A 25,006-nucleotide genomic window follows, 5' to 3' on the forward strand; every position below is an offset into this window, starting at 1 on the left:
CACTTATTAAGACAGGAAAATGAGACAAACTAGATATATACATTCTACTGTAAGTTCTCCCAATACAATAGAGTAGCTATCTCTGTAATGGGGAAATCTATCTTCACCGGATACAAAAGATTACAAAATGAATAAACGGTCCAGGAAGCAAAAGAGATATATTAAAGTTTCTTATTTTCATGTGTACTTTTGATTCATGGAAAAAAAAAAGCCCGAACAAATGGTTAAAGTATTTTTTTTCCTGTAATATGGATGTTCGTCTAACAAATTAAGCATCTAGTTTAAAAACGCAACATGCACTACTTTCATCCATTTAGCTGGCCAACAAAGAGATTTATATTTAAATAACTTTATTTTAGTAAATATCTTTATTTTCATAAACAAATAATTTAAATCCGTTTCAATATAGCAACCCAATATTTGAATGCAAATAAAATGCTCCTGCCATAATTCAAGAGGCAGCAGTTTTCTAAGGAACTGTGTCACTGGAGAGATAACCCTCAGTTCTAAAAGGGGTACTAAAGAGTTCATCATAAGATCATAAATCCATATTGTGGCTTACAGAAACAATTGCAACATGATACAGTATAATCAGATTGCACTTATAAAATATAAAAACAAAAAACATTCAGTGTTCATTTAGATAAATAGAAGATGCTTTGGTTCAAACATCACAGCACCTCAATGATCCATTACATAAACCTGTGACCAGAAGTAAAATGCTTAACTAACAGGTTTAAAAAGTTACTGTTAGGCCTTCTTCACACTTTTTTTTTTTGCTTACAAATGTTTTGTCAATATTATATTTTATAATTCACTGTCTGAGCAGGCTGTCAGTCAAGGAGGAATGATTCCAGATAACAGCCCCCTGCACTGCCTCAATGACTGAAAGTGAACGGCTGCAGGGAGAATATAACTTCCATTTTCTCCCTGCAAGATTTTCTTTTTGGTTACACATTCCCTTTAGAATCGAGCTACTGAATGAAAACACTGACCTGTGGCAGTTTATCTCAAAGCCTACATCCTACACCTGCCTAGAACAGCTCCTTCATAGTGTTGAGCGAGCAGTTAGCGAGTACTGTTCTCTGCTCCCGCTATTCATAACGAATATGAGAGTAATGTAAGTCAATGGGAAATACTCGCTAAGTAGCGAGTAATCCAAAAGCCGTACTTTTCGTGCGAATAGTATGGCTTGTGGGTTACTCGCTAGTTAGCAAGTATTTCAAATTGACTTACATTGTGCCCCCGTTAGTCGTAACAAATCTGCAAGTAGCGCACAGTACTCGCTAACAGCATAGCGAGTACAAATAGTTAGCTACTCGCTCAACAACTCCTTCACAGAGGACTTTTAAAGACCTGCTTCTAAATGGAAGGGTTATTCACTATGCAAAACAACCCCTTCTTAAATCACTATTTCTTCCCATAGACTAACAGCATATACTCCCCTCCATTGTGGGCATCATTCCAGTGATGTCAGTGCATGGCTTTCCATGGCACAGCTCAGGAGCAGCTGTCACATGGAAGAGGAGAGCTGCTGACGTTCAGCCTTCCTCCAGAGGTCAGTTTTGTCCAAAGGAAGCAAGTGAAATGGCTGCCGATTGGCTACAAGGCTCATGCGAACCTCGGGAGATGGGTAAATATAGTGATTGAGAAGGGGATGTCCGAGTAGGGCACAACCCCCTTAAAAGGTATTGTCCATGGTTGGAAGTACCAATCATTAGACAGTTGAGAATTTATGACAAATTGAAACAAATCTTATTGATATTAGGAAAACAAAAAAAAAACCCCACACAAAACATTTTATAACTTACCAGGAAAATAATTCAGTCAAAAGCATATGTAACAATTAAAAAAAGGGGATAGCCACAACGTTTAGTTAATTACTGTGAATACCAAAATGCTGGAAATTCAGTCAATGAAGCGCATGAGAGATGAAGAAAGTAAGGACTCAATAAGGGTTTGTGAATTGATCTTCGAGTAACGTAGACTCCTCATCATAGAGAGGGAAGCTGCTAGAAAATTAGCAGAAACTGGAAGCAATCTTCTGGAAAAGATTCAATAGCAGACATTGTGGTGATCAAAACTATACATGTGCAATACATCCTATGCAGCAGTGTAATTTCCACATTTCATACCAGCCCAATAGGGTAGGGCTTGACATGCCCGGCCATTATCAATCTCGAAAACCAAGTCCAATTTACAGTAAAAAAATAGTGACTTTATGTGATTGCACCCTTAGAGGTGAGGAGCTAGCAAATAATTACAGCTGTTACAGGGGTTTCAATATTTAGCAGGTAAGGACCCTATAGCGCCCACAATAGACAGGCAGAGTACACAATGAGATGACCACATATTTGTTGCTAAAGGAGAATGCAAACAGGCATATTTGTTCTAGGAGCCAAAGCAAACAGATAGGTTCTTAATAAAGCAAATAATGGTAATTTCATTGATTCCAGGAGCAATTGCGCTTTTGGAAAATAGATATGTACAGACTTAACGTATTGAATGGTACCAAGACAAGGCAATTCACAGACGCAACATTATAGAAGGATTGTGCTGCTAAAACGTCACCCATGTGCGATAGCTAAAATTTCAATAAGCCTAAAGTTTTGCACCTCTCCCCATGCTGAGGTTCTGGTACCAACTGACAAAGGTCAGGTTCACACCGGGAGATAGTATGGTTTTAACTGTACCAGTCATGGCAAAAATGTCATATTGCTTTAATAGCTGCATTTCTTACAACAGTCTCCATTTAAGCTAAATGTGCCGTACTGCATAGTGTTCATTGTGCATAGTTGTTTCCTCACTCCCTCCCTGTACATAGGTGTAGTAAAAACAAACAAAAAAAAAAAAATAACAAAAAACATCACCCCATTTAAAAACACACCAGAATACTCCATGGTAATCTTCACATGCCATCGATTTTCTTTAAAAAAATTGGCAGCATTGTGCAGTTAAGTGGGCCACAAGTGAGTTTTACAAAACCGCATTCACATCAATAATTAGCACACTTTGAGAGCAAATTAAAAAGGACTTTTCTAGTCACCAACATAATGTCCATTCAGATGCTTATTCACCAGAGACATTGCGCACATAATACTGCAATGGTTGGAATACTGAACCCAGCCGTATCGTATGTAGAGCGGTGTGTAAGTAGCTGCATGGCACATGGAGTCCCGTGTATAAATGGCTGCAGAGACCGTGTGCAAGAGATATTCTAGATGAAAAAAAAAAAAGCTAGGAAATCGGAGACTTAAAGAACTTACAGTAGAGGGTTGTCCAGAATTAGAAAACATGGCTGTGTTTAAAAGCACACAACGCACTTTACAATAATACCACAGCACTACAATACCATACACCGCTCGTAGAGAAGTGTGGTGTGTTTTTTGGAACACAATGGTTTTCTAATCCTCTACATCCCCTGTAAAGGCAATCGAGATGAATGCAGGATGTCCAAAACTAATTTTAGTTGGCCAATATATGTTTTTCTTCAAAGCTCTATAATTGTGACCAATCCCCCTTAACCAATCACTATTCTTCACTGGATATTGTAGCATTGATCTTTGTACGAAGGAGTTGTTCTTGAAAAGTCTTCATGATGCCCATGACATGTCGTATAGATTTTCCAGTGACCTTCATTTTTCACCACACCGGTTCACAAATGTAAACATCTCAAGATTCACTTGGCTAGCTCTTCTACCTTTACAAGCATACATAAATAAAATACAAAGTCACTGCTGGAAGTTGAGAAGAATGTACACCCTTGAAAAAGTAAGACAACTGGTGCCTTAAACATGCATGTTACTAACGCTGAAGGGGATGACAGGAGGGGTTGGGAGGAGGCAGGTCCAGCTGCACATATTGGGATTCCGTGTCTTGCTGTGCAAAACAAAGCCGCTTAAAGTAATTTATCACATCTTTAACAATTGTCACTGAGAACTACATTTATAGGTTTAAGAATTGCACTTATTTCTATTTAGTCTCCTGTTCATCCAAGCCATAAAATGGTCCCCACACTCTGCAGTCCAAGTAGCCATTCAGTCTCCCACATCAGTGTCACGGTCTCCGATTAGCCAAAGTACATGGAAACTAAGGGCTAGCAGCCCCGTACCCAGGAGATCACCCAAGGCTGTGAGATAGGGAATTGAAAAGTTGTCAGGATCCATTCCTCTTCCCCACATCCAATGAACCATCCAGTCTGCAATGTACAGGAGGACTAGAACCTGCATAAATAAGCATAGAAATAAAAATCAGAATAATATATTTTTATGATACATACTATAAATAAATCAACAAAAGGAATGAATAAAAATACTACTTCTTATTGGTACAAAAATAAAAGAGGGCATCTTAGACATGAAATGTGTGAAGATTACAAAGGAATAAGCACATCCTACATAAACAGATGCAGATTATGTTCCCTTTGCTGGTGAGATGGGGAATGGATTTTTTGCAGATTATGAGGAAATGAGCACCTATCCCAATGTGAACAGGTGCAAACTGTATTCTCTGTGCTTGATATGTATGGAATGAACATTGAATATGAGCAGATTACAGGGAAATGAGCACATCATATAAAACTGGTATATTGTATTCAGTGCTTGTTGGATGGGAAATTAATTTCCTTTGCTTGTTAGATGGGCAATGAACGTGGAATATGAGCAGCTTACAGGGAGATGAACACAACATACACCTGTTTTATATGGAATATTTAAACTTCTAAAAAGTTGCAGGACACAATGTACCATAAGAACTTAGGATTTAGAGGTGGAAAGTAGGGGAAAAAAAATTGAAGCAAAAGAAAAAAACGTGGTCATGAAGCTCTGTTATTGGGGGGGGTTCTGATACAGAATAGTGCCAGCAGCAATGTTTTCCTTCCTGGAGTGCATGATCCTCATCCTGGATTGTACAGTCATGGCCAAAAATTTTGGCGCCTTTTGAAAATTATTAAAAAAAAAAAAAAAAAAAATTGAAGTATTTTGCTAAGAAAATTATTGCAATTACACGTTTTTTTTCATACGCGTTAATTTTCTTTGTATGTATTGGAACGCCACACAAAAATATAAGTAAAACAGCTTTGATTCGAACATGAGCTGCACGTTTAAACTCACCAGGGCAATATGAAATGCACACCTTAAAACCAGATAAAAAGGGGGGTGGAGTTGAATCAATTTTTGTATTTTATGTCTGTGCATGCCACACTAAGCATGGCGACCAGAAAGAACAGAAGATAACTGTCTGAAGTCTTGAGAACCAAAATTGTTGAAAAATATCAACAATCTTATTCTTAAGGTTCCAAGTTCATCTCCAGGAGACTTTACAACCCATGGCACTGTAGCTAATCACCCTGGAAGTGGAATTGCAGAGAAAAATCTTAAAATTACTCACCGGTAATTATTTTTTCCAGAAGCCACCAGACAGATGTCCGCCCATCTTAGGACAGGAAACCCACAAATAAAAGGGCAGCTCCTCTCTCCCGCACCAGTTTGGTTATAGAGCACAGAGAGGAACACCAGAAACATGATAAATACAACAACCACCGTACCATCACATTCGCCGCAAAAAAAAAACAAAAACAAAAAAACTAGACCCGTCGGACCGTGGATACAAAGAGCCCCGAAGGGTGAACGATTAAAAAGTGGTGGGAAGCAGTGGCGCAGTCATGGCTTCTGGAAAAAATCATTACCAGTAAGTAATTTAAGATTTTTCCCTTCACCACGACAGTGCCATCAGAGAGATTCTGAAGAAAAACAACAATAGGGAGGGACCACAGGCTGTAGCACCCTTCTACCAAAAGTCAAATCCATGGTGGCCGACAAGTTAACCGATATTGATTAGAAAAGGTTGTAGGAGAGGACCAGGTTATTGCCTTACAGATTAGCTCCAAAAGGCACATACGGTCTCTCGGCCCAGGAGGTTGCCACTGCTCTGGTAGAATGAGCTGTAATACCCTGCGGAATTGGCATAGCCTGGGCTAAATAAGCTGCCTTAATTGCTTCCTTGACCCATCTAGCTATAGTTTCCTTAGAAGCTGAACACCCCTTTTTAGGACCCTGGAAACAAAAGGAATAAAGCCTGGCTCTTTCTCGAAGACCTGGTGACTTTTATGTAATGCCGTAAAGCCCTCGTAACCTCTAGCGTATGCAGTCTCTCCTCCTTGGGATTCCAAGGAGTCGGGCAGCACAATTACCTGCGATCGATAAAAAGGCCTCGTTGCTTTGGGCAAATAGGCAGGGTGGGTACGAAGGAGTACCCGGTCCTCAAAAAGCTGAGTATAAGGGGGACTTACAGAAAGGGCCTGAACATCACTAACTCTCCGAGCAGATGTTGGGGCCACTAGTAGGGCAACCTTTAGGGTCAGGGACCTAAGAATACATTGTGAAAGAGCTTCAAAGGGGGGCCCTGTCAAGGAGACCAGAACTAGATTGAGATTCCAGGGAGGAAAATTTAAACAGGGAATCAGTTTAGCTCTCTGACAAGTGGAGATGAACCTCTTCGCCCAATGATTTCCTGCCAAATCTGAGCTATACAGTGCTGCCAGGGCTGACACCTGGACCTTCAAAAGGTGCTTACTGATAGCCCCAAGTCTAGACCCATCTGAAGAAACTCTAGAATATCCTCTACTGGGGGCTCACCCACTGGACTCCTACCAGAAAAGGACAGGAATTTCCTTCACACCCTTGCGTAAATCCTGGTGGTAGCCGGCTTCCTACTACACAAGAGTGGACACCAAATTGGAGGCGAACTCCCAACCCTCCAGCAATCACCTCAAATTCCAGGCAGTCAGATGAAGGCCTGAAATCTGAGAGTGAAGCAGAGGGCCCTGGAAGAGGAGATCTCCGGGAGGATCCAAGGGTCTGAAATTGACATCCTCCGGAGCCAGTGAAACCACAGCCTCCTAGGCCAGAAGGGAGCTATGAGGAGCAGTCTTGCTCTGTCCTCCCGGGCATTTTACAAAACTGATGGCAGCAAAATCAGGGGAGGGAATGCATAAAGGAGAACTGATCCCAATAAAATATGAAAAGCATCCACCACCCAGGGTCTGTCTTGAGGGTTGAGGGAACAGAACTGGCTTACTTTTCTGTTTGACCTGGTCGCAAAAAGATCCATAATAATCCATAAAAAGATGTACTATCTGGTGGAATACTTCCTCGTGCAGACACCATTCTCCCTGACACACCTGACTTCTTGTCAGGAAGTCGGCTGTGACATTGTCCACCCCCCGTATGTGAAGTGCTGTGAGAGAAGAAAGCTGTACTTGTGCCAAGGAGAAAATCTTGTCTGTTACCCCCATGAGGGAGGGAGATCTTGTGCCCCCCCAGTGATTGACGTATGAAACCGCCACCCTGTTTTCTGAGAGAACTCTGACTTGTGTTCCCACTAGATGAAGAAGGAAAGCATCTATAGCTTTCCCGATTGTGCCTAGTTCCCTTAAATTTGAGGAGCTTTGACTCCCTTGAGAACTCCAGGTACCCTGTACTGCCCGCTCTCTCAAATGAGCCCCCCATCCTAGTGTGCTGGCATCGGTCGTGATTATGTCTGAAGGTGTAAGTGACCAAGGAACCCCCAACCGACAGGTTCCAAACCTGTAGCCAACAGTGGAGGGAAAGGAGAACATGAGAAGAAAGAGTGATGTATCTGTCCTAACACCCTCTCAAGAGTCTTTGTGCTCTCAACAACTCCCTCTGAAGTACACTGGTATGAAACTGTGCCCAGGGAACTGCAGGGATACACGCCACCAGGAACCCCAGGAGTGACATGGCCTCTCAGAGTGAGAATGGGGTTTGCGATGACACAGGATATCCGTGCCCTGAGAAATGAGACTTTCTCCTGGGGTAGGAGGCAGAGTTTGGAACGAGAGTCCAGAACCAGGCTAAAAAGATTTCTCGTGTGGAGGGCTGCAGCCTTGATTTTTCGAGGTTCAAAATCCATCCGAGATTTTGAAGGGTAGAGACCACTGACCGAATCTGGGACCTGTAGTGTTCCTCTGAAGTCCCCACTATCAGGAAATCATCCAAATATGGAACAATGAGGATCTCCTGCTTGCGAATGTGAGCCATCACCTCCGCCACCACTTTTGTGAAGACCCTTGGAGCCATGACCAACCCGAAAGGAAGAGTTCTGAATTGGAAGTGTCTTACTACTACTCTGAAGGGAAGCGTCCCTGATATCCAGAACCGCCATGAAACACCCTGGAAAAAGCAGCTTTATGGCAGACTTCACCGACTCCATTTTGAAACGATATACCAAATGTCTGTTGAGGCGCTTCCAATTGATAATTGTTCTGAACGATCCGTCTGGCTTTCTTACGAGAAACAGCGGAGAATAAAACCCAAAGCCTTCTTTCCCAGAACAGACTTCCTGAGAAGGCCAGAAGGCCTTCCACTTCATGCTGCAAAGCGAGCAGTTTCTCTACCGACCTGCCGAGAGATGTAATGATTAATGGCCCTTTGGGGGGGGGTTGCCGAATGGAACTGTAGTTTTATCCCCTCTTTAACAATCCCAAGAATCCAGTCACTGGAAGAGCTGTGGTACCATGCGGGGTAAAAGGAGGAGAGACTACCTCCTACCGGGACGGAGGCATCTACGAGCCGACTTCTTACAGTCAGTGGAAGGGCCAAACATGAAGCCTGATCGCTTCCTTTTGTTGACTTTCGACCCTTCTTGGGATGTGAGCTGCTTCCTTTTAGCGAATCTCTTCCTTCTGAAGCTGCGGTGCCTAAAGGGAGCAGAGGAAAAAGGTGGGAAACCCTTTCTTTTTATCTCCTGCCTTTTCCAAGATGTCATCAAGCGTCTTACCAAACAGATACTCCCCTTCGCAAGGCATGGCGCATAGTTTAGACTTCGACTGGAAGTCTCCCGGCCATCCCTTCAACCAGAGCGATCGCCTTGCTGAATTAGAGAGCGCCGCAGACTTGACAGATAAACAAAGGGTATCCGCTGATGCATCGGCCTTGAAAGCAGCTGCTCCTTTGGCTCGAGGAATGGCAGCGAGGACATTATCTTGCAGGGCCTCCTCTTTGATTTGGTCTTCCAGCTGTTGTAGCTAGACCATTCGGGACCTGGCTACACAGGCACCGTCAACTGCCGGCCGAAGTGCTCCCGCAGCAGTCTTCCATGCTGAGCGAAGATAGGAGTCAGCCTTCTTGTCTAAAAGGGGTCTTTCAAGGAACCTAGGTCTTCAAAAGGCAAAGAGGACTGTCTTGCTGTCTTGGACACCGCCACATCTATCTTCGGGTAATGGTCCCACAGAGAAGAATCATCCTCTTGAAAGGGGTACCTTTTCCTAAACAACGATCGAGGGTAAGCCCTCCTATCAGGTCTGTCCCACTGGTCTATTAACTTCTTCACCTTGTCATGGACAGGAAAGGAACACTGCCGTTTATGTTCCAAGCCTCTGAACACGAGATCCTCAATAGTCTCTGGACCCTTTGTCTCCGCCAACCCCATTGTAGATCTGACAGCCTTCACTAGGTAATTAACCTCAGGGGTAGGAAAACACTGTCTGCCCCCCAAATCTTCCTCTGAGGATGAAGCCGAAGAGGATGAGGAGCAACCTGATGCTGATTCAGAGGTCTCTCCCGACTCTCGGTCCTGCACCCCGGACTTGCCGGAGGTGCTAGGAATGACCGGCAGAGAAAACCCTTTCAGGGACTCCCTGACCTCCGCTCTTATAACTTCTTAAGGCTGGTGGTTATGTCCGATGTCTCTTCTGCTATAGTCCTCTGGATACAGAGGCTACACAAACTCTTCTGGGGGTCAGAGTGCAACAGGGATTTGCACAAGGGACATTCCTTGTTCTTAGTTTTCTCTGACCTCTTCCTATGTTTATCCTAAGGATACAGGGGAGAAAAGAAGGGAAATTCCCATTAATGGGAATAGAAAAAAACCTAAAAGTCACGTACCCAGTACGTCATGGGTCGTTAAGGGGTTAAGGCCGTGGACACAGTTTTGCCACCTGCCCCAACCTTGGAATATTTTCTGGGTCTCCCATCCTGGTACAGGAAACTGAACTGATGCGGGAGAGAAGAGCTGCCATTTTATTTCAGTGGGTTTCCTGTCCTAAGATGGGCGGACCTCTCTCTCTCTGGTGGCGTTGTCGTGGGGAAGGGAAAAAAAAAAAAATTGATTACAGGTTGCAACGCAGAATAGTCCAGATGGTGGATAAGCAGCCCTAATCCAGTTCCAAAGTAATTCATGCTGTTCTGCAAAGTGTGCATCAGTGTCGGCATGAACTATTCATCGACATTTGAATAAAATACTATGGCAGTAGACCCAGGTGGACTCCACTGCTGACAGAAAAACTGCAGTTTTCCAAAATATACATGAGAAAGCCAAAAGCCTTCTGGGAAGGCGTTTTGTTGACAGTGGATAGATGAGACAAAGATAGAGCTTTTTGGTAAACCACATCATTCTACTGTTTACGAAATGAGGCCTACAAATAAAAGAACACCGTACCTACAGTCAAATATGGTGGAGGTTTAAAGATTGTTTAGGGTTGCTTTGCTGCCTCTGGCACTTGGTGCCTTGACTGTGCAAGACATCATAAAATCTGAAGATTGCCAAAAGGATTTGGGTTGTAATGTAGTGCCCATTGTCAGAAAGCTGGGTTTGCATCCTAGTTCATGGGTCGTCTAGCAGGACAATGACCCCAAGCATACATCAAGAAGCAGATGTGAAACAAAGCACTGGAGAATTCTGAAGTGGCCAGCAAGGAGTCCAGATCTAAACCCCTTTGAACACGTGTGGAGAGATCTTAAAATTGCTGGTGTGAGAAGCCATCCTTCAAGTTAGAGACCTTGAACAGTTTGCAAACAAACCCCCCCCCCCCCAAAACACAAACAGTGGTCCAAAATTCCAATTGAGAGGTGCAAGAAGCTTGTTGATGTTATAGGAAGCGATTGATTGCAGTTATTTATTTGAAAGGGTATGCAGTCAAATATTAGAGTTGAGGATGCCAACAATTTTGTTTGAGCAATTTCTAGAGTTGTGTGAAATTATGTTCAATTAGTCTTTTTGTGTTGTTACAATACATTCAGAGGAAATAAACGTTTGGATAACAAAAAACATGTGCAATTGCAATAATTTTCTTGGAGAAATACTCCATTTTCTGGAACAATTTCAAGGATGCCAACACTTTTGGCCATGACTATGTCCCCGTCTTGCTATATAGGTCCTGCATCATGGTATATATGCCACACAATTTATAATAAAAAAAAAAAAAAAAAAAAAAAAAATATATACAAAACCAAAACATATCTACATCTACATTATATCTATATATACATTATATCTATATATACACATTATATCTATATATACATTATATCTATATATACATATATACATATACAGTTAGGTCCAGAAATATTTGGACAGTGACACTATTTTGGCGAGTTGGGCTCTGCATGCCACCACATTGGATTTGAAATGAAACCTCTACAACAGAATTCAAGTGCAGATTGTAACGTTTAATTTGAAGGTTTGAACAAAAATATCTGATAGAAATTGTAGGAATTGTACACATTTCTTTACAAACACTCCACATTTTAGGAGGTCAAAAGTAATTGGACAAATAAACCAAACCCAAACAAAATATTTTTATTTTCAATATTTTGTTGCGAATCCTTTGGAGGCAATCACTGCCTTAAGTCTGGAACCCATGGACATCACCAAACGCTGGGTTTCCTCCTTCTTAATGCTTTGCCAGGCCTTTACAGCCACAGCCTTCAGGTCTTGCTTGTTTGTGGGTCTTTCAGTCTTAAGTCTGGATTTGAGCAAGTGAAATGCATGCTCAATTGGGTTAAGATCTGGTGATTGACTTGGCCATTGCAGAATGTTCCACTTTTTTGCACTCATGAACTCCTGGGTAGCTTTGGCTGTATGCTTGGGATCATTGTCCATCTGTACTATGAAGCGCCGTCCCATCAACTTTGCGGCATTTGGCTGAATCTGGGCTGAAAGTATATCCCGGTACACTTCAGAATTCATCCGGCTACTCTTGTCTGCTGTTATGTCATCAATAAACACAAGTGACCCAGTGCCATTGAAAGCCATGCATGCCCATGCCATCACGTTGCCTCCACCATGTTTTACAGAGGATGTGGTGTGCCTTGGATCATGTGCCGTTCCCTTTCTTCTCCAAACTTTTTTCTTCCCTTCATTCTGGTACAGGTTGATCTTTGTCTCATCTGTCCATAGAATACTTTTCCAGAACTGAGCTGGCTTCATGAGGTGTTTTTCAGCAAATTTAACTCTGGCCTGTCTATTTTTGGAATTGATGAATGGTTTGCATCTAGATGTGAACCCTTTGTATTTACTTTCATGGAGTCTTCTCTTTACTGTTGACTTAGAGACAGATACACCTACTTCACTGAGAGTGTTCTGGACTTCAGTTGATGTTGTGAACGGGTTCTTCTTCACCAAAGAAAGTATGCGGCGATCATCCACCACTGTTGTCATCCGTGGACGCCCAGGCCTTTTTGAGTTCCCAAGCTCACCAGTCAATTCCTTTTTTCTCAGAATGTACCCGACTGTTGATGTTGCTACTCCAAGCATGTCTGCTATCTCTCTGATGGATTTTTTTCTTTTTTTTCAGCCTCAGGATGTTCTGCTTCACCTCAATTGAGAGTTCCTTAGACCGCATGTTGTCTGGTCACAGCAACAGCTTCCAAATGCAAAACCACACACCTGTAATCAACCCCAGACCTTTTAACTACTTCATTGATTACAGGTTAACGAGGGAGACACCTTCAGAGTTAATTGCAGCCCTTGTCCAATTACTTTTGGTCCCTTGAAAAAGAGGAGGCTATGCATTACAGAGCTATGATTCCTAAACCCTTTCTCCGATTTGGATGTGAAAACTCTCATATTGCAGCTGGGAGTGTGCACTTTCAGCCCATATTATATATATAATTGTATTTCTGAACATGTTTTTGTAAAAAGCTAAAATAACAAAACTTGTGTCACTGCCAGGAGGATTAAATTTTCATTTCCTCCTGGCAGCGGTGTTTAATGTGCACGCCCTGGGCAAGTTCAGAATGCCCTCAACCTGCAGATTATCTGCATGTTATGCATTTTTCCATGTGATAGGTTCCCTTTAATAGCTGGCACAAGTGTTCGCCCTAGCCGCCTGTGGACACATCTGGACTATAAGACGCATCCCCACTTTCCTCCCAAGTTTTAAAAGGGAAACGTTTATTTTAGTGTCTGAAAAATACAGTATATCTATTTATATGGGATAAACTGAGGAAAAGAAAAAGATTCAGCTCACCCGATCTGTGCGGAGACTTGAATGAGGGACAGGTGCACGAAAGGAAAGCCGGCCAGGCTGAGGAATCCAAGCAGAGGAAAGAGGTTTCCAGCATCCACGTCCAGAAGATATAATATAAAAAATTTGCTTGCTCGAAACGCGTATCATCTACCATACCCCTCATCTCCATGGGGATTTTTTTATGTTCAGGATGTGATTCATGTATTTTTAATGCATATCCCATAAAAAGTTAATTTTTATATTATATTATATCTTCTGGACGTGGATGCTGGAAACCTCTTTCCTCTATTTATATGGGATGTCTGCTCATTCCTCGAATCTAAAAGTATTCTATGTTCATTTCATGTCTTAGATGCCCAGGAAATCTATTTACTCTTGATTTTTGGGTCAATAAAGTTTGTAAATTATTATTTTTATTTTTTTTAAAATGTACATTTTATTTTTACAAACTCTCCAAGCAAGTTTTATTAAGTAACCAGTCATAGTCAGAGCAAGTATCTATCGAAATTAGATGTTTGACTTCTGATGGCCCAGGAACTTGCTAATATGAAAAATAAGACTAGAGAGAGAGAGAAAGAAAACAAACACACACACACACACACACACACACACACACACACACACACACACACACTAAGTGGGCCACAAAACCCTCTAAATCAATAATGGCTTACATACACGAAGAAATAGACTTAGAAAAGCATATAGTAGGGGAAGACTGGTAAATAGCTTTGGCATATCCACTTTAGGCCTCCTTCACACGTCCATGTCACCGGTACGTGTTTGGTCCGTTTCCTCACGTACCGGAGACACTGGCACATGTGGACCGATTAAAAATCAATGGGTCGGTGCTCACATCCATGTTTTTTATATGGACCATGTGTCCGTGTGGAGCATATGTGTGCCCGTGTGCTCCACACGTAGACATGTCAGTTTTTCTCCAGCATCACGGGTGTTACACGGATGTGATCTGTGTGACACGCACTGGAGAAAAACACACGTGTCTGCAAATTAAAAAGAATTTCTGTATTCGCCTTCTCCAGCCTTGCTGTCTGTGCCGCTGCTGCCACTTGCTTCCGACCCCAGATTATGCTAATCGCATATTCACTGCACGGTGGGCCGGAATCAGCAGCAGCGGGGAGTCAGCAGGATCAGAGACCGAAGATCAGCACCTGAAGATCAGCACCACAGACAGCAATGCCAGGGACAGGTGAGCAGAAAGTTCTTGTTCTCCATGTGTGATCACGGATAGCACACGGAGAACACACGTGTGCCATAAACACAGCACATGGAAGGCCATACGCACCTTTAACACGTCCATGAAAAATGGGTGCGATTTTCACGGATGTGTGAAAGAGGCCTTAGATGTAATCCTCATTAAATAACCCATTAAGGAAGGAGTAAAATTTGTAATTTTTACATGAGACACAGCTATTTACTTATCAATCCAATTTCTGTTTTTCTAGATATTGAGTTAGAAAAGCTAGGTTTCACTAACCTGGAGCAACGCTGCCATCATGTAGAAGACCATGAAAATCAGTGTCATTGTTGTATGGCCACCCTTCATTGAGTTGATTGTGTACAAGAAAACTAGATGGCCTGGTACCACTAGGAGGAACAACACACGAGCTGATCGAGAGTTCACATCTGGGAAGTGACAGAAAGGGTAAAATGAACAAAAAACAGCCCATACTAATCTACTAGACTCTCTTTAAAAAGGAAGGAAGAGCATTAAGGCTATGTGCGCACTGGAAAATGGAATTTTCTCAAGAAAATTCCGCAGGTATTCAAAGATTACCACACCCGCGGTAAAAAACCGCGGCAAACCGCACCCGAAAACCGCATGCGGTTTGCCGCGGTATTGCCGCGTGCGGATTGGGATGTGCTTAATTGCATTCAATGCAATAAAGCACATTGAAGAAAAAAAAAAAAGTCATTTCATTCTGAGATAGTAGATAGATAAAGAGACAGAAGAATAGATAGATAGATAGATAGATAGATAGACAGACAGACAGACAGAGGGATAGATAGAGGGATAGACAGACGGATGGATAAAGGACAGATCGCTGCATTTCCTACGGTAATTTCTTTCAGCGCTGTGTGTCAGTCGCGGCTGGATGTAAGCAGCGCAGGACGCCGGAGCTGTGGATTACGCCGGAGCTTTGTTTTGGGAGGGGTTAATAAAATGGTGAACGAGGCTTGTTTGTTTTATTTAAAATAAAGGATTTTTCTGTGTGTGTGTTTTATTCACTCTACTTACGGGTTGATCATGTCAGCTGTCACAGACGCTGCCATGATCAAGCCTGGAGTTAATGGCGGCGATCCGCCACCATTAACTCTTTGTATTACCCTGACCGCCACTGCTACACGGCGGCAGGAAGAGCCGGGGACACTCCGGTAGTGCCGCATAATGCATGCGACAGTCCCGGGGCAGCTGCGGCTGATATTCTCGGCTGCGGGAGGGGGAGTGAGGCGGGGGACATTAACCCTGCCCCTCTCCCTCCCCAGCCTGAGAATACCGGGCCGCAGCTGTGTGCTTACCTCGGCTGGACGGTAAATATGCAGCGGAGCCCACGTGCTTTGTTTTCTATATTTCCGTTTTCTTTCTATGTGTGTTCTATGTGTCTGTGATCTCTGTGTGTGTTTACTCTCTGCTTTGCTTCCTGTTCCTGTAACGACATCACTTCCCTGCAAAACCGCAGACAAGCGATGTACATTACCGGAGGTAAACCGCGAAATGCCGCAGGGAATAACGCAGGAAAACGCAGTGAACCGCACAGAATTTGCTGCCTGCGTTATTCCCTGCGGGATTTCACGATTAACATTGGAGTCAATGTAGTGAAATCCCGCAGCGACGTGCGGAAAAGAATTGACATGCAATTGTTTTTGCTGCGGGAATCCCGCAGCAAAACATGCAGCTGTCAAATTCCGCCTAGTGCGCACAGGATTTTTTTTTGCCCATAGGTTTTGCTGGTGATTCACTGCAGAGATGTTATGAACATTTTCTGCAGCGAAACATGCAGCAAAACCACAAAAAATCCGCGGCAAAATCCGGTAAGTGCGCACCGGGCCTAAAAGTAAATTAAATAGAGAAAACAAAACCACAAATCAGTGCAGCTTAATCTAAGTCATGAAAGCCTGACTAAAAGGATGCGTCACTAACTGGGCTTCTTGGTGTAGTTGTGAATACCTGTTCTGTCTGATGTAGGTGTAGCAGAGCTAAGAGTTGATCTGTGTATAACCCCACCCACTCCCCTGACTAGCAGTGTCCATTGTACAATTGTGAATTATCAGCAAGCAGCCAATACGTGGTGGGGGCAGGGCTATACTAAATCAGCATAACTGTTCTGCACCTTCGGTCTAGATCAGACAATTATAATATCTTGCTGATAAAATACTGATTGTAGTGAAATTACAAACACAGCCTAATAAGTGGCACATCCCTGTAATCAGGCTCTTGTCTCCTATATTATGCTGCTCTCATAGTAAATAGCAAAAACCTGTTGACATTCCCTTTAACCCTTTCACGACCGGCCGATTTTTCGCTTTCCGTTTTTTTTTTTCGCCATTCTTTTTCTGAGAGACGTAACTTTTTTATTTTTCAGTCAATATGGTCATGTGAGGGCTCATTTTTTGCGGAACGAGCTGTACTTTTAAATGAAACCATCAGTTTTACCATATTATGTACTAGAAAATGGCAAAAAAATTCCAAATGCTGAAAAATTGCAAAAAAAGTGCGATAGCACTATGGTTTTTGAGATATTTTATTCACTGTGTTCACTATATGGTAAAACTGATGTGTGGGTGTGATGCCTCAGGTCAGTGCGAGTTCGTAGACACCAAACATGTATAGGTTTACTTTTATATAAGGGGTTAAAAAAAAATCGGAAGTTTGTCCGAAAAAAGTGGCGCACATTTTACGCCATATTCCGTGACCCGTAGCGTTCTCATTTTTCGGGATCTTAGGCTCAATGACGGCTTATTTTTTCCGTCTCGAGCTGACGTTTTTAACGGTACCATTTTTGCGCAGATGCTACGTTTTGATCGCCTCTTATTGCATTTTGCGCAAAAGTTGTGGCGACAAAAAAACGTCGTTTTGGCGTTTGGAATTTTTTTGCCGCTACGCCGTTTACTGATCAGATTAATTGATTTTATATTTTGATAGATCGGGCGTTTCTGAACGCGGCGATACCAAATGTGTGTATATTTTTTATTTTTTTAACCCTTTAATTTTTAATGGGGCGAATGGGGGGTGATTTGAACTTTTAGGTTTTTTTGTTTTTTTTTAATTTTTTAAAACTTATTTTTTTACTTTTTTTTTTTATTTTACTAGTCCCCCTAGGGGGCTATTGCGATCAGCATTCCGATCGCTCTGCAGTATCTGCTGATCACAGCTGGAAGGCTGTAAACAGCAGATACGCTGTCTTTCTCTTTTGCTGTGCTCCGGGCACAGCGAAAGTGAAACCAATTCATGTGTAGTACAGGAGTCATCACATGACCCTGTACTACCATGGCAACTATCGGGAGTCACGTGATCGCGTCACGTGACTTCCGGTTTCGGCGGTAAGTAAAACTTTACCGCGATTGCGCTTATAATGGCGCTGTCATGTATTGACAGCGCCATTATAAGGGGTTAATCGGCACGAGCAGATAACGATTCTGCTCGTGCCTAGCAGGCACACATCTCAGCTGTGAAAATCAGCTGAGATGTGTGCCGATCGCGGCATGCTGCCGCCGGAGGACCGCGGGCAGTAAGATTATGTCATTTAGGACGTAATTTTACGGCCCGCGGTCGTTAAGGGGTTAAGATACATTTGAGAAGACCAGAAAAGAAACAAAACCATAAACAGTATATGTGAATTGACACTAAGGGTCATGTGTGATCTGCTTCAAATACAAAATGTACCATAGATGGAAACCCAATATCCACTTAAACCGGAATGCCACTAATACTGCTGTTCACTTAAGGGACATATTTAATGGTTCAGATGTCATCACCCACAGGCATGAAACCTTTACCATTTGGCAATAAACAGAGCTCCTTCACCAAGTCACTTACATTACAGTCCGCCTAGTGTGTCTAAGGAGAATATAATCGGCTTTAACAGTAGTTGAAAAACTATATAGTGCCAAAATCATATCCCACCCCTGTGATACTAGCAGCACCTGGCTCCTTATGGAAAAACATACTCCTGACATGAGGCTGTAGGCAATATATTGTGATTAGTGATGGGCGAATAGTGTTTGGATTATTTGTAACGAATCCCAAAGTACTATCTGGTATTCATCACGAATAGCGAACCTAACGCAAGTCAAAAGGGGAACACAAGAATTTTTGTCATAAAAAAAAAAAAAAATCCAGTTGTTCAGCCTCACAGTAGTACTCTTCAGTGACAACACTTTGACCTTAATTGGTTAGAGATGCTCCTTGCCCCCCCCCCCCTTTGGATATGACAACACTACTATTGGTAATGTTCACTTTGATTATAAACTGTTATGATGGTTATGTACCACACGTGTTATGTTTGATACTTCCCGTCACTCATCTTCAGCTATTTTTTTTTTCTGTGGGATTAATAGGGAGGTTTCTGTGATTCTTTACGCTGCAGATACCTTCTTATTTTTTCTGTCCTAATATTGGTTGCGGCTGTACCCAATTATATGTGTATTTTTAATATTTTAATAAGATTAAAAAGTTATATTAAAATTTGTGATTACACACTTTTTTTGCATTGTTTTGTGGGCATCATACACAATTATTGCTTTAATTTATTCTACCAAGTTTTAAATAACCCTAGCTTTTCAAGGCAGTGAATGTACACATACATGGATATCTGACCCTTGCTTTTCCATAGATTATGCAATGCCTGAAGGCTGTAAATAGTAGCCGCCTGTGTCTTTAAAGGCAACACGCAGCAATCAAAGGCAGATCATTCAAACAAGGTCAGCCTGGAGGCTAGGTCACATGTCAGATCAATTAACCTGCTAACATGCATACAGGAACATTTATGGACATTAATAACAAAGTACCAGAACTGAAGAATGTTCTACAAGGACTGGGGCATTTACGAGGTACAAGACCAATGTCATCACCCGGTGATCCCATCATATGAAGGTATGTGGATATTCTGCTTGCCTGCACAGCAACCAAGTTCCCGCCAACACCTAGTGAAGAAGAAAAAGTTGATAAATATATATATATTGCTTATTAAAAAAAAAAAAAAAAAAACAAAAACAAACAAACAAAAACACAACAACAACAAACAAGTCACTTGCTCAAATTCAGAGCCAAATACCTTAAGAAAATAAAATCTGAGCTCCCTATTCCACCACAATTTTATGTTGTGCTACATTGCAGAGCTATTCACATTTTTTCTTCTTCTGGAGCGCAGTATATGAAATCTCTGCTTACAATCCAACTGGGTGTTCCTTCACCATTTTGTCTGGGGCTGTGCACCTTTATCCCTTCCTCCAAGATGCTGTCAAACACTGAGACTATTAAGGGCGCTTTACACGCTACAATAAATCTTACGATGTGTCGGTGGGGTCATGTCGTAAGTGACGCACATCCGGCATTGTAAGTATGATTGTAGCGTGTAAAACCTCCGTGCAATTGCGATTGAATGAAAATCCGTTCATCGCATGCACATCGTTCATTTCTAAAAGATTGAATGTGCGGTTGTGCAATGTTCCTGAGGCAGCACACATCGCAGTGTGTGACACCCCGGAAACATTGTTGTTCGCCGCCCACAGCGAGGTCGTATGGACGGGTAAGTACGTGTGACAGCTTTTAATCGATTGTGCAGCACGGTCAAAAAATTGAACGTGCCGCACATACGATGGGGGCGGGTCACATCGCATACGATATCGTATGGAACTGCAAAGCATTAACTCCATTGTGAATATCCATCTACAATGCCGCATAATTTATGCTCTGGCTTTTCTCTGCAGGATGTGGTAATTTCACAAAATCTCATTCATAGCACTTACTGTAAGGCCCCTTTCACATTGCGCTTTTTACTTACGTTCAGTGATCCAGTCAGTGCATCCGTCCGAACCGCCCCTCCCCCCACCCCGCAAAATGTGTTTCGGACACAAGCGCCGACAGGGCCATTGACTATAATGGAGCAGACTACGTTCGGGTGTCCGCCTGCAGAAAACGTATATATACAAAAATAGTGCAAGACAGAGCACACGCTAATGGCGTCTGCTCCATTATAGTCCATGGCCAAGTCGGCACATGCGTCCGAAACACGATTTGCGGGGGGGGGGGCTTTGGTGGTTCGGACGGATGCCCCGACGGGCCCACTAAACCCAAGTAAAAATGCAGTGTGAAGGTAGCCTAATACACAGCAGATCAAAAATTTCTTATTTATGTTAAGTGATCTGACTAACCCCTTTTTAAAAGCATAAAAACCACAAAATTACCGTTTTTAATTCACAATTATACTGTTTAAATTTCAGATTTGGAGTTCTAGCCTAGGGCTTCACAATGGATTTATACCTACTCTGTGTACCGATCCAAATCAACCTTTCCCGGCTGAGCCGTGATCAGATCCATTTTTGCCATTTGGGTTTTGCACTGCAAAGCTGAGTTTTTGACCAAAGTTCTGCCACAAAAAGGCAGCATTTTGAACTGCATAGTGGGGTTTAGAAACCCAAATTCCCATAGACTGCTTGAAAAGCAGAACACATCCATTTTGGCATTAAACGCTGCAGTTGAAAAAGCAGATAAAAAGCAAAGTGGGGCCCTAGCCTAAATTAGTCTTCATGCTCTTTTCAGTTATTCTGAGGTCTAGCTCTACACATGGTTACAAGTGAGATCTCAAGGGCTCATAATTACCATTTATGACCGGTGTGAAAACAGCTATTCCTGCAAAGTTTGGATCGGACACAGTTTTGTCCAAAATCAATCCCCCGACACTGCAAAAAAAAGAAAAAGCGTAAAAAGTACAATTCAAGGACAAAAGTTGCATGTCAAAACAGTGTCTTGACAAATGTTTGACAGGTGGGTAGTAACATCTGGGTACATTTTTACTGTGCAGCATACGAGCTGCAAATGGAATACATTTTCCTTTCCATTTACAACAAAAGCAGAAGCGATAGCATTTATAGGAAACCTCTTGCCCAAACTAGGCATTCCAAAGTCATCTAAACGGTTTTGGAAAAATTAAACATTTTTTAGAAGGTAAATTAACTAATGAGCAAGAGAAGCTAATATACTAATATTAATGTTACATACATAACAAAACCTTCACATATTAGGTATCCATATGGCCGTAATAACCTGGAGAATTCGTTCAATGGGATATTTGGTGTGAGATTTACACAGCAAATTTTATGTACCCCAAAACCACACCAAAAAGATATGTATTGATGTTCTGCATAAAAATACATACATACATACATACACACATACACACATACACACATACATACACACATACACACATACACACATACACACATACACACATACACACACATACACATACACACACATACACATACACACACACACATACACACACACACATACACATACTTTTTTATGCAAGACAACATATATTCTTTGTGTGGTTTGGTGTAGATAAAAATTGATGGTATACTAATTAAAACTAACTATGTGGGTAAACCCCTTTAATGCTTATTCATGCCTGGTTAAGCAATTTAGAAGCAGTTGAACATGTATCCCACCTGCTGATGGCCATGGCAATGATCACCGGTTCCCATCCGGTTGCCAGCACCTGCCTTGTGGCTGGATTTTTCCTTGCGATTATAAACCACACCGGTAACAGAGCTATGAACAGCAGGCACACAATAAGGTTGACGAACACATTGACCTCTGTAGAAGGGAAGAAGAGGGAAATTACAGCACTCATTAGCAAAAGTCCTTCTGCAAACCAATTCTACACTTGCAAGATCAAATAATGTATATTCAGCTTTAAAAGTGGTTGTCTCTTCTTGTTAAATGGGGAAAGCTGCAAAGGGCTGGTAAAAACAAGCAACATTGCAATTTACCTCCAATTCAGAATCCTCAATTCTAGCTTGCTGCTCAATGCCTACGTTACCGGGGACTGCTGCAAGTCAGAGGTGGCACGTTTACCTGGCAAGGAGCGCGGCACTTGCAAGATCTTTGGTTTAGACCGTGCAATGACTTCATTGTAGCAGCTGTGCCCAGCCAGCTATAGTACAAAGCACTTCTCCCATGCTGCAAACACAAAGCTGGGAGACGGCGCCAATCACACAAAGGGCACAGCCAAGTCACCAGCCCCAAATGTCAATCATGAGTGCACCGCACCCAGCAGGGAAGTGGTGCAGCCCAGAACACAACATGAGAAAACCCTTTTAAGCAAACCGTACTAATACACAATGCTACTATGCTAATCTCACTTGACCATCAAATTATTACTAACCAATTAAAGGTGGTGTACATGTAAGGCAGGCCTGTGGAGTTTGTGTACTGCTAAACATATACTGGGGAGGGAAGGAGTTAATATAGTTCTAAATCCACAGAATCTGTTTTCACCTTCCTGACCAGGCCAAATTTTTCAATTCTGATCAGTGTCTATGTGGTAATAAATGCTTAACCCCTTCACCTCCAGGCAATTTTCCGCTTTTGTTTTTGGCCCTCCTTTTGCGAAAGCCGTAACTATTTTTTGTTCAATCTTGCCATATGAGAGCTTGTTTTTGCAGGACGCGTTGTACTTTTAAATGAAATCATGAGTTTTACCATATAGTGTTCTGGGAAACTCGGAAAAAAAATTCCGAGTGTGGTGTTCACTATATGGTAAAAAAAAAACCACAAACCCTGATGTGTCAGTGTGATGCATCAGGGCTGTACGAGTTCGTAGATACCAAACATGTATAGGTTTACCTTTATCGAAGGGGTTAAATTTCAGACGTTTGTCCAAAAAACGTGGCACACTTTGTGCCATTTTCTGCGACCCCTAGTGTTTTCATTTTTTTGGGATATGGGCCTCAGTGGCTTATTTTTTTGCGTCTCAAGCTGACGTTTTTAAATAAAAAAAGGTACCATGTTTTGATCGCCTGTTTTTGCATTTTGTGCAAAATTTGAAATGACCAAAAATCGTAATTTTGTAGTTTGGTAAACTGCATAGTGGCAAAAAAATTTTAATCAGGTTAATTGATTTTATATTTTGATAAATTTGGTATTGTCGGGTTCAGAAATGCCCAATGTCTATATATTTTTTTTTTTTTTTTAACAGTTTCATTTTCAATTAAGTGAGTGGTGGGGGAGGGAGGGGTGATTTGAACTTTAAGGCCATGTGCCCATGGGAGCTTTTTGCTGCGGAGTTTGCCGCGAAAAAACCTGCGGATTTTTCTGGATTTTCCAGATAAATCCGCAGGTTCTAGCATGTACAGGCACTCCCCATGTTACCCTATGGGACATGGGGAGTGTGTGTCCACGCTGCGGAAAGTGCGGCTGCGGAATCTCCTGCAGAGATCCCTCAGCCGCACCTAACTGCATGTCAATTATTCATGCGCATTTACTTGCGGAGATCCCGGCCCTCCGCTATGGAGATAGAGGCCGGGACGTCCGCAGGTAAAATCGCGTGAAAGTCCGCATGTTTCCCGCAGCTATTCCGCTGGAAACTCGCAGCTAAAAATAGCTGCGGATGCCGGCGGGCAGCTGCGGGAAACATGCGGCCGTACCTGCGAATATATCCGCAGGTACGAGCGCCCGTGGGCACATGGCCTTAGGGTTTTTTATTTTTTTATTTTATTAGTTCACCTAGGGGGCTATATGGTATGATATGATCGCTTGTTCATTTCTGTTGATCAGAGTTGCACAGCTTTGATCAGCTGAAGTGCTGCGTTGCGGTTACAGCCGGCGCTCTGTTGGCTGTAGTCACATTTGCGTGTCTCACATCAAATCATCTAGCATGGCCTGATGCTCTCCGGACAGGAGTGGGTCGCCTGCATAGTAATACATCCATTCAAATAGTGACAGTTGGGATCCAGATTATGACTGCGAGCAACTAAGCTGCAATTCCCTGCACTTGAGGTAAGAGACATGGCTATATCAGGAGAACTATACTACATTTCTAATTAGAGGCATTTGCTAATGGAGTGCAACCTCGGTTTACGAGTAACTTGGTGTGCGAGTATTTCGTTATACGAGCAAAGCTTGCTGTAACTTTTTATCTCAGTTTACAAGCATGTTTTGCTGTATGAGCAAATACTCACCGCACTCACTTCCGGTTCCATACTTAAACCGCAGTCTGACCCGCTCTTGCAGACACACACACACACACACACACACACACACACACACACACACACACACACACACACACACACCTTCCATCGCCAGCCTCATGGTTCTTGTAGTTCACCGGTACAGGATGTGTATCGGGTAACCATCGCGACGATTGAGGAACTTCCGCTGTCAGCAGCTTCTCAAAGGCAGCGCGCTGGCCAATCAGAGGCAAGCGGCTCCTGCCTTTGACGTCAGCGCTCTGACAGTGGAAGTTCCGGCATCGTTCGCGATGGTTACCAGATACATATTCTACATCGGCAAACTGCAAGAACCATGAGGCCGGCGATGGAATGGAAGGCAAGGTGAGCATAACGTGTGTGTTTGTGCGTGTTTGTGGCATTGCACAATAGGGGACCATTCAACAAGTTGTGGAACTAATTGTATGAGCTTGCATTATTTCCTATGGGAAATTTTGCTTTGCTAGACGAGTAGCTTTGTTTACAAGCACA

At 42.5% G+C, this 25,006-nt stretch overlaps 1 protein-coding gene across 2 annotated transcripts in view; it reads right to left on the reverse strand.

Moving 5' to 3' along the window:
• Positions 1–333: 333 nt before the first annotated feature.
• The window catches only part of SLC41A1 (solute carrier family 41 member 1), a 90,441-nt gene continuing 65,768 nt past the window's right edge, over positions 334–25,006 (reverse strand). For both annotated transcript variants that reach the window (XM_075335700.1, XM_075335701.1), the window contains exons 7-11: positions 21,971–22,118; positions 21,117–21,196; positions 19,304–19,438; positions 14,772–14,920; positions 334–4,223 (exon numbers count right to left, since the gene is read on the reverse strand). In XM_075335700.1, coding sequence (XP_075191815.1) covers positions 4,038–4,223; positions 14,772–14,920; positions 19,304–19,438; positions 21,117–21,196; positions 21,971–22,118 — 698 coding nt within the window. In that variant the 3' untranslated portion in view covers positions 334–4,037. The remainder of the gene's footprint in view (positions 4,224–14,771; positions 14,921–19,303; positions 19,439–21,116; positions 21,197–21,970; positions 22,119–25,006) is intronic.

This window comes from Anomaloglossus baeobatrachus, chromosome 2 (genome assembly GCF_048569485.1).
Source record: "Anomaloglossus baeobatrachus isolate aAnoBae1 chromosome 2, aAnoBae1.hap1, whole genome shotgun sequence".
NCBI lineage: Eukaryota > Metazoa > Chordata > Amphibia > Anura > Aromobatidae > Anomaloglossus > Anomaloglossus baeobatrachus.